The following is a 10,864-nucleotide window of genomic DNA, read 5'->3' on the forward strand; positions in this document are numbered from 1 at the left end:
ACTGCCATGCGGGTGCTGACGCTCATCTGATTTTTTTTGTGTAATAGAAATATTGTCCTACCCATGATTTTCTAAGTCTAAAAAGGGCCATCATTCTTGCAAAAAGCAGGATAGAGTTATGTTTCTTGATGTTTAGTGTCCACTTATGATGGTGAAAAACTGTTGCAAGTTTTAAAGCAATAGCTTTGATAGTTTATGAGAAAAGTTGACTTAAACATAATACTCAACCAAGAAAATGATTTTCTAAGTCCAAAAGGGGCAATAATTATTGCAAAAAGCAGGATGGAGTTATGTTGCTTGCTGTACAGGGTCAACTTATGATGGTGAACAAGTGTTGCAAGTCTTAAAGCAATAGCTTTGATTGTTTAGGATAAAAGCTGACCTAAACATAAAACTTAACCAAGAAAACTGATTTTCTAAGTCCAAAAGGGGCAATAAATCTTGCAAAAAGCAAGATGGAGTTATGTTTCTTGATGTACAGGGTCTGCTTATGATGGTGAACAAGTATTCCAAGTTTCAAAGCAATAGCTTTGATAGTTTAGGAGAAAAGTTGACCTAAACATAAAACTTAACCAAGAAATCTGATATTTTCTAAGTACAAAAGGGGCCATAAATCTTGCAAAAAGCAAGATGGAGTTATGTTTCTTGCTATACAGGGTCAGCTTATGATGGTGAACAAGTATTCCAAGTTTCAAAGCAATAACTTTGATAGTTTAGGAGAAAAACCAGATGAGCTAAAAAATGAAACTTCCATAAAAAAGTTTTATTTATAGTTTCCATACAATCTGACTAAAGTACATATCCTATTACGCTACGCATAGGATCTGAAAACGACCTATTCATGGCCTCGTTCTGACGATCCTTCCGCTAGCCAATCAGAGCTTGGCTTACAACATTTTGCAAATCTACCTGTAGCCTTGATTTTTGATATTTACAATTATTATGTCGTATTGTGTCAGATGGTCGGTTAGCTCAGTCGGTAGGCCACTTGCTTTGTAAGCGAGGGGACCCGGGTTCGAGCCTTGAAATATCAGCATATTTTTCTTACTCTTTGGCATTCGAACAAGTCGTCTGATTGGTTAAAATAAAAATAGAGATACTGGAAATCCAAAATATACAGAAGACGTATGTGAATGGGTCGTTCTCAGATCTTCGTTTAGAAGATCAAGTACTTTAGTCAGATTGAGTTTCCATATTAAAATATATGTATAACAGAATTTCAAGCAGTCCCTGACAGTCGTGTAGAGCTATGGTCGAGAAAACTTTGGCCTAGAGTTTAAAATTTTAAAGGACCATCTAGAGGCCTTGTATTCTCAGAATAGGATTTCTTAGTCACGTGTACAACAATGATCTTGTAGCAGTGACAAATTTGCCAGTCTGTTGACCATGCATGCATGTTAGAATGATTACCAATTAAAACTAGACATTATCATTTCTGTATGGGAATGCTTGATTTTTCTCTACCTTTTTTGAAACACAAAAATTCAATGTATTTATATGAAGTCTATAGAAGGAAACTGGTGAATTTAAAACTGTCTTTTTTAAATTTTTCTTGTCGGAGGTGGTGAAATATTTCATAAACACCTAGAAAGTTTCATTGAGATTTGAACAATATTCCTAATCTATAAATCCAGTTTTATTAAATGCAAAAATGCATACATTATACAGCAGTAAGTAACATAAAACTATGAAACAAAGAATTATTTAAACAACATAAAAAAAAAATACAAAAAATGTAAAAAAAACTCGCTTTTATTTTCACATCTTCATTTAAAAACAAATTCTCACAAATTTATAACAAGAGGGCCATGAAGGCCCTGTATCGCTCACCTGACCTAAAGACCATCAAGATTAACACTCTGACCAAGTTTCATTAAGATATGGTCATAAATGTGGCCTCTAAAGTATTAACAAGCTTTACCTTTGATTTGACCTGGTGACCTAGTTTTTGACCCCACATGACCCAGATTCAAACTTTATTTAAAGATCATCAAGATTAACATTCTGACTTTAGTTTCATGAAGATACAGTCATAATGTGGCCTCTAGAGTGTTAACAAGCTTTTCCTTTGATTTGACCTTGTGACCTAGTTTTTGACCCCACCTGACCCAAATTTTAATGTGACCTATAGATCATCAAGATTAACATTCTGACCATGTTTCATTAAGATATAATCATAAATGTGGCCTCTACAGTGTTTACTAGCTTTTCCCTTGACTTGACCTGGTGACCTAGTTTTTGACCTTAAATGACCCAGATTCAAACTGGACCTTGAGATCATCAAGATTAACATTCTGACCAAGTTTCATGAAGATACAGTCATAAATGCTGCCTCTACAGTGTAAAGAAGCTTTTCCTTTGATTTCACCTGGTGACCTAGTTTATGATCCCAGATGATCCAATATCGAACTCGTCCAAGATTTTATTGAGGGTAACATTCTGACCAAGTTTCATTAAGATTGGGCCAAAATTGTGACCTCTAGAGTGTTAACATGCTTTTCCTTTGATTTGACCTGGTGACCTAGTTTTTAACCCTAGATGACCCAATATCGAAGACGTCCAAGATTTTATTGAGGGTAACATTCTGACCAAGTTTAATTAAGACTGGGCCAAAATTGTGACCTCTAGAGTGTTAAGAAGCTTTTCCTTTGATTTGACCTGGTGACCTAGTTTTTAACCCCAGATGACCCAATATCGAACTCGTCCAAGACTTTGAGGGTAACATTCTGACCAAGTTTCATTAAGATTGGGCCTAAATTGTGAAAACAGTCAAATTGCTGACGACGACGGACACAGGGCGATCACAAAAGCTCACCTTTGAGCACTTTGTGCTCAGGTGAGCTAAAAACAGAACTAACTTTCAAACTGTGTCATTACAACATAATTAGGGGAGAAAAACTGTTTCTCAAATTAAACATGATTAAAATCAAGAGTGACTCAAAAATGCTAAATTCCAAATGAAATACAAACATTATACTGTTCCAGCAGTAATTCGACATGCAAATAAACCAGTGGCTTTTTTACAAATGGGTGAAACCTTGAGTATTCACTTTCTCATTTTGTAGCAACTTGAGAAGTTACTTTTACTTGGTCTCCTGCCCCAAAATAACAGATATTGTACCTTGAAATCATGCATTTGTGTATATCTGTACTGATCAAGTGAAAAAAGAAGGACTAACTGATACAGTGATAACTGTGATGAGGTCTGATCTACTCTCAATTTCAGAATGTTACTTTATACAGATGATTGTTACTTCAACTGCTGTGTCCTGCCTGTCTATTCTATGTCAGTATTGATTGACTTACTGATTCAATTTAACTACAATAACTGTTGAAAATCTTGCACCAAATTTCCGCCACATTCTCTGCAAACACTTCTCATTTTCAGTCATTAACAAGAATTGGTGAGAATTTGAACACATGAACTTAATGCACTGTAGTATTTTCTCTCTAATACAGCGGCTGTATCTATCACAATTGTCCCATCTTGCTACCGTTATCTGTTCTCAGATATCTCCTTCTTGTCTCTCTCTAACTGCCTCCTGTATAGGAAATTAAATAAACTGTGAAATGACTAAAGAGTGGACACAAAAAGGATTGCAAATTACAGTCTTACATGATTAAGTAGTTTCCAATTGGATATGAAATACATGGGCATGTTTACAGTGAGTAGTGACTAAAGGAAATGAAGTTATTACGTCTCTTATAGGTTATTATAGCACAATTTTATTATGTGAAACTTTTGGTCTATATTTACAACCATCAGCTAAAAAATAAAGGTTAAAAGAAAGTCAATATGTGGCAACTGGATGCTTTTATGCAAGGGTTAGACTCCAGTTTTTGATAGCAGGTAGCCAGATTCCATTATTAAATACTGGTAGTCACCACTGCCATTGAGTTAATACAATTTTCAACATTAAGTAATATGGAGCCTTAATCTCAAGTGCCTGCCCCAAGTGAGACACCATTGCAATTTGAAATCTGAAACCAAGATCAGGAAAAAGTGTAAACATGATATTTTCTGTTAATTTTCTCATGTGAACCTGTCTGATGTAAGAAACCTAGGCTGAATTATGGTAGACTTACCCTAAATCTCTCCTCCATGAGAGACACCTCTGAGATGAGATCTGTTATGGCATTAGTGAGAGCTTCCTGTGGACTGTAGTCCGCTGTGGTCTGTATCCTTAATACAACTTTGTGTTCGAGAGGGTGAGGATTCTTGTAGCCAGTAAATAACACCTGGGGGTCTTTACGCAGTTGCCTAGGGTAAGAAATGATACTTTAAACTTTATAACTAACTTACTACAAGCCTTATCTCAAGTACAATGCAAACTTTGTGATTTTATTTCTTTAATCTTTGGTAAACAATCATACATTGTGGCTGTATTCAAACGTGCAACATGTAGATCATTTCACCACTGGTCTTACATCATCTGATCACTGACACAAATAACCATTTAATAATATCACTTCCCAGAGAATCTATGCTAGCACTGAAAAGTACATGATGTAGCATTCTCTGACTGGCTAAGCATGGATAAGAAAGACAGTGTACTTAGTGGAAACAATGGCCACATAGTATTGGTGATCATTACTCAAATTCAGTCACAAACTAGATGTGTGTCCTTAGACACCACTCGTGTCACTGTATATGGTTTCATGACTCTAGATGAAATATTTTTAGGATATATGCAACACGAACTTTAAACTTAAAGCACTTTGTGTATTTTTTACCAAATGAATGACCATAACTTCGGCCTAGCTGAGTAAAATCCCAAAAAAAACATGCAGTGCACAACTTTACATGATATATAACAAACAATCCTCTTATGTTTTATGACTCTAGGTCAAGTACATTTTGAGATACAAGGGACAAAACATTTATTTTTTTGACTAAGTCAAGGGCCATAACTCTGGTCTGGCTATGTGTAATCCAAATCAAAACTTCAGTGTTGAATAACACTCCTGTGAGGTTTGATGAAATGCACAGGTCAAGTACTCTTTGAGATATGCATGACACAAATTCAGACAGATAGATGGGCAAGGGCAACTCTATGTGCCCCACAAAATAAAACTGTCTTAACTACTACAAATTTTAAATGTTGAGATATGTGAATATTAGCAGTTTAAAGTAAGCAGATCATTCCTGACTGGTCTTACTGAAAGCTACTTACGTGCAGATCATGTTTCCTAAGGTATGGTCCTCCTTGTTTATGGTAAATATTGCAGCATTTGGTACCTTCGTATCCTTTTCTATCTGAATCCTGAAGTTATAGCATCAATATCAAAGTTTTAATTAAACTGTTTGATCAAGCTGTTCAAAAGAGAAGTTGGTCACCTTAACATCAGCTTGCATGTACAGATTTTGTTTAAGTCTACTGTTCATTTGATAAATAAAATATATATTTTATGTGCTATGGTCTAAATTAATCCTGATACAACCTCATTTTTTCATACTACATGTATTACTAAATAAGGAACTTATGTAGATATAGTACAAGCGATAAATGTAGTGATGGGACATCGGTTGGAGAACACCAACAGATTATCGGTTGGAATCGGTTAGCAAACTGATGTGATGTATCGGAAAAATAATCAGTTCAATGTTATTTATTTTCATACTTGTTTATTCAGATATTTATGTCTTTAAAGTGACTGTTTTACTTAAAATTCTAATGCTCTTTTGAAAAATAAAGAACTACCAGTATTCAGATGCTGTAAAGCTGGTTCCAAGTAAACCGAAACTTGTTCAGTAATTAATCACTAATTATTTGTAGACAGGGAAACCACAATAAATTGCAATCCGGTATACACTTATCATAAACTCATAGCTGTCATTTGTGACAACTGACTGGTATACATGTACCTGTAACATATCTAGCATACAGCAAGAAAGTACAAATATTTCAGTCTTTTTCTGGCTGACAAAAACAGTGATTGTAGAAAATCATTAAATGAATTCTGTCATTTTTGGCAATATTATTATTATGGTTACCTTAGGTTTAGCCACACTACAGAGCTGCACTATGTTCCTACTACTTTTTGCTATGGCATATAACAATGTCATGAAGCCTACATAAAACAAGAGCACCGCCTTGCGGGTGCTGACGCTCATCTGATTTTTTTTGTATAATAGAAATATTGTCCTACCCATGATTTTCTAAGTCTAAAAAGGGCCATCATTCTTGCAAAAAGCAGGATAGAGTTATGTTTCTTGGTGTATAGTGTCCACTTATGATGGTGAAAATCTGTTGCAAGTTTTAAAGCAATAGCTTTGATAGTTTATGAGAAAAGTTGACTTAGACATAATATTCAACCAAGAAAATGATTTTTCTAAGTCCAAAAGGGGCAATAATTATTGCAAAAAGCAGGATGGAGTTATGCTGCTTGCTGTACCGGGTCAGCTTATGATGGAGAACAAGAGTTGCAAGTTTTAAAGCAATAGCTTTGATGGTTTAAGAGAAAAAGTTGACCTAAACATAAAACTTAACCAAGAAATCTGATATTTTCTAAGTCCAAAAGGGGCCATAAATCTTGCAAAAAGCAGGATGGAGTTATGTTTCTTGCTATACAGGGTCAGCTTATGATGGTGAACAAGTATTCCAAGTTTCAAAGCAATAGCTTTGATAGTTTAGGAGAAAAGCAGACCTAAACATAAAACTTAACCAGGCAACGCCGAAGCCAACAACCGCTCTTGAAAGTGATGACAATAACTCATCATTTTTTTTCAAAAAATCAGATGAGCTAAAAATGATCACATAAAAAGCAGAGTTCAACCCTTTTAATATGCACACCGGTCAGCAGTACTGGGACAAGTGGAAAAACAGTTCATGTCAACTGCAACTCAGTATAAAAATACCAATGTTCTTTCCACTGAAATTACATCATGGACACGGAAATTTGGCGGCATTATTGTCCAATGTCAACAAATAAATTCTCTCGGACATACTATAACCATGTGTCAGTCGGCGCATTGGGTGACTGACATCTGTCAGTAGCTAATTAGTATAAGACGCTCTGCCTGCTGCCATACTTCTGCTTGTGGCGGTGGATGATATTGAAATTCACCAAGATTTTGACAGACAACTTTCGAACTGGAGACGCCTCAAAATAAATTTCCGTGGGTCAAGCCAATGCATGGGGCATTTTCTGTGCGTGTCAAATACGAGTTTTGCTTAATTTTTGCGGGTCAAAACCCAGAACCTCTGATTAACTGAATGCCCTGCATGTGCAATTGGTTCCTGTAGTCGTATATAGCGAGCGTTGAATGCTGGGACACATTGTCCGTGACGTAATAAAACATCTATTTAAATTAGTGTAATCACCGTCTTGACTAGTTGCCTACCCCGTTGCTGTACGTCAAACTATTAATGATGCAATGATTTTAAAGTGGATTTCAGGGTTTTCCCTTGGGTTTTTATTTGGGAGTCCATGGACTTAAGCGTCCCTAATAATTTTTTTTTGGGGGGGGGGGGGGGGTCCACAAATTACTGATTTTGAAAATGGACATTATTACTATAAAAATTTACCCTAACCGAATGAACTTGTATCTTTTTAATTTAGATAGCAGCTGATTCAATATTTCAGAATGTTATCTTTCAAAATGAGCTTCTCAATTCAGGCAGAAAACAAAAGGTGTAATAGTCTTTTTGTTACGATCAAATAGCCAGTAATTACCAGCAATCAAAGTGTCACCTCGTGTCAATTATGTTGTTCACAGTTTGATCTAGGTTAAAGATAATACTCAATCCTTAATTAGTATCATAATTTTTGTGATTTATTAATATTTCTTTCATCAAAATACTTTTAAATTGATATGAAATTAATTTTGTTTGAAAGAAAAATAAACCATTTGATCTTTTACGGAACGTAACAGCAATCTTAGATTTTAGGGGTGACAGTTAGTGCGGAGAGTAGTTTCCCTTTACCAAAATGGCGAACATCGGTAACAAAACTTGTTTTGAAGTTGGAAAATCGTCTATACCTGTGCATAATGCGCACCCACGATTAGGGGGTGGTCCCGGGGGTAAAAAAAACTGCGCATTATACATGGGTATCTGCGTAAAGGAGGCTTCAGTGCAAAGGAGTTTCGTGACCGATTTTGCGGGTCCAGTGGACGCAGAGGCACTAAAAAATGAGAGTTCAAAGCAGTAAAAACATGTCAGGGACGCAGAAAACCTGCGTCCGGGAAAACCCTGGGATTTAATATTACCAAAACATAAAATTGGATTTTTTTTGCCACTCGATTGGGGTAAATTGATTTTTTTGGGAATATTTTTCCGAGGGGAAGTCACCGACTATCGGTGTCACTTTCTAGAAAAAAAAAACCTGCAGAGATATCTGACTCTATCAAAAACATTAACCAACGATGACGCGGACGCAGACACTGAGGCGAGTGCAATAGCTCTACATTTTCTTCGAAAAGTCGAGCTAAAAACTTAGAGATAAGTCATTTCGTAGTAAAGCCAGTTTTCATTACTGATGAGTTTTTCTTAAATAAAAATTTTAGGTACTACCTCTACTGTATGAAAATTTGATTAGACATGAAACCACTTACATGCTTTAATATTCCTGTTTTCTATTAAGATAACCCCAAAACAAGAGGGCCATGATGGCCCTATACAAAGAACTATGAAATATTATACACAGATTGGCAACTGGGTATTATCCTGCATCATCTCATGTTAGCGCGTTATCTTATTTCAAAGCGTTTGCCGACTTGATAAATTGTGATCAAATCAACTGAAGTATAAACTGGCGGTACCCCCGGCGTGTAATAAACCGAATCGAGTCCATTTTTCAAATGACAACTGTCGTTTTCTAAGACTTCCAATCATAAATTCATTCCTTCCCCATGTAGAAATTACTTATAGCATTAAAAAAACACCATTATTATTATAAACAAACGATCCTAAAATAATCTTATTTCAAAGGGTTTGCCGAATTGATCAATTGTAATCAACAGACGCTTACACCGAGATCTCATTCAGTTGTCACAGCAGGGGTCACACTGGGAATTTTTTTCTCTGAGCCACTGCTTTTTCCTAAGATAAAATTATGAGGCCAACAACGGCGAAGCGCATAGCATTGACGTTCTTGTAGGACTACATTATATGTACCAAAGTACTCATACTACTCAAGAAATTAATGTAGTTATAACATATTTCTTAGTAACCCTTTAAAAAGCTATTTAGAAAATCAATTTGTGTTAATTTCTAAAATTATCATTTTTATAAACATCTGCCATTTAATAAAAAAATTCTGAAAATCACATTTAAAATAAAGATGTCAAAAAAGAAAAAAAAAAATGTTTAAAAAAAACAGTGTCTTATTTTGCACATTGCCTATAAGTGGGTGGGGTTCGATGCCGTTTTATTCTCGAAAAATACTTCAAAATAAGAGCTCCTTTTTCAACAGTTGTCATATTTTTCTTAAATGTAGAATTTTTATTGGCTTTTTATTAAGATTGCACTAAAAAATCTCGTCAGAAATGACAGAAATATCTGAAAATCACGGTCGCGAAAATGGGTGACAAATTCGGAAAACGTAAGTTGGAATTAAATATTTGATAAAATACCTATGTTTTATTGCTTTTCTATCATCATAGCTATACAATACTTACAATTTCTGCTTGTCTAAAGCATTTTTATTTGTTTTTGCCCAAACTAACCCTCGGCAATCATACAAAATTTGTCTAACGGCCGACTGCTCATAAAATCGTATCAAGTGCACAAAATGATGATTATAATTATCCAGTTTGTTATTCAATAATCTAATTAACACCAATTAACTGCCTGATCAAAAAAATAATTGCAAATTGGCTCCTTCCCTTTCAATAACGGATGTTGTGTCTACACAGATTATCGATTTTTCACACCTTTTGGTTCGTAAAACTGGCAATATTCGTAGTTTTGCAGAAAGATATAGCTTCGGGCCATTTTCGCCAATTAGAAAATTTCGGAGCCACATTTAATTTTTTGTCGCAAATGGCTCAAGTGGCGATCGACAGCGTGACCCCTGTCACAGGATGTTGGTGAGATTTGCGCTATATGCCTTTCAAGTTGCCGATTTATTTGTTTTTATAGCTCTACGAGATACAAGGGACATTTTCACAAGCTCTTTGCCCTACATCACTCACCAGACTGGCCAACCCACTTAAGTTTTTGACCTCACATGACCCAGTTCTAAACTTGACCTAGAGATCAACATTTATATTTTCAGGGTTTGCTGAATTAATTGTACTTGCTGGTACAGGCCCACTATGGATAGGGTTGAGTGTTAACTGGTACGAGTAAATTTGAGTACGAAACTTTTTAAAAAATACTAATTAGACTAAATATCCTGGCTACAGTGCAACACTGAATAATTATCGAACTATCGTTTTGTGCTTAAAACGTACTTTTTCTCTCCTTCAAAGAGGAGAAATGACTCGAAAGTTGGAGGAGCATTCATTTTCGAAAATTTGTGGTGAAACTTCCGGTTAAATGGGCTGGTGTTAATCATTTACGAATATAAATAAGATCGTTGTCGTGGTAGAAAATCATACTGCTCTTTATTATATTAACCGGCCTTCTTTGAGAACGTTATTTCAACATTTTCTAGAATATCCGATACTATCACAATATGATCGTGCAATTTTGCCAGTTATTTATGGGTTCCTATAAGTATCCTCTTACAAATTAAGCTGGAAATCAAATACCTCGTCTCCTCAAAATGTTATTGAGAAAGGACTCTTTGGAATTTTATTCGTACACTTCCATAAAGAGCCTACCGATAGAAGTGTACCCTAGTCTGCAAGTCCAATCATCCTATGAAGATTCAACATTCTGGGTCGAATTGTTCTGAAGTTATTGATCGGAAAGGG

The 10,864-nt window shown here is 35.5% G+C and overlaps 1 protein-coding gene across 1 annotated transcript; it reads right to left on the minus strand.

The window, feature by feature from the left end:
* Positions 1-1,185: 1,185 nt before the first annotated feature.
* Positions 1,186-10,494, minus strand: LOC123533939 (DNA-directed RNA polymerase II subunit RPB11-a-like). The gene is made up of 4 exons (XM_045315929.2): positions 10,400-10,494; positions 5,175-5,264; positions 4,087-4,261; positions 1,186-3,542 (listed from the first exon to the last, which is right to left on the minus strand). Exons 1-4 carry the CDS (start codon positions 10,450-10,452, stop codon positions 3,507-3,509), a joined length of 354 nt encoding a protein of 117 aa, XP_045171864.1. The 5' UTR covers positions 10,453-10,494; the 3' UTR covers positions 1,186-3,506.
* Between the last annotated feature and the right edge of the window lie 370 nt (positions 10,495-10,864).

Source organism: Mercenaria mercenaria, chromosome 12 (genome assembly GCF_021730395.1).
Source record: "Mercenaria mercenaria strain notata chromosome 12, MADL_Memer_1, whole genome shotgun sequence".
Taxonomy (NCBI): Eukaryota; Metazoa; Mollusca; class Bivalvia; order Venerida; family Veneridae; genus Mercenaria; species Mercenaria mercenaria.

Coding starts and splice junctions, on each gene's coding strand:
- LOC123533939 (XM_045315929.2), bottom strand. CDS start 10,452: ATGAATGCTCCTCCAACTTTCGAGTCATTTCTCCTCTTTGAAGGAGAG. Junction 4,262..5,174: donor TTAGGAAACATGATCTGCAC/GTAAGTAGCTTT, acceptor TTCTTACCCTAG/GCAACTGCGTAAAGACCCCC. Junction 3,543..4,086: donor TCATGGAGGAGAGATTTAGG/GTAAGTCTACCA, acceptor TTTCCTATACAG/GAGGCAGTTAGAGAGAGACA.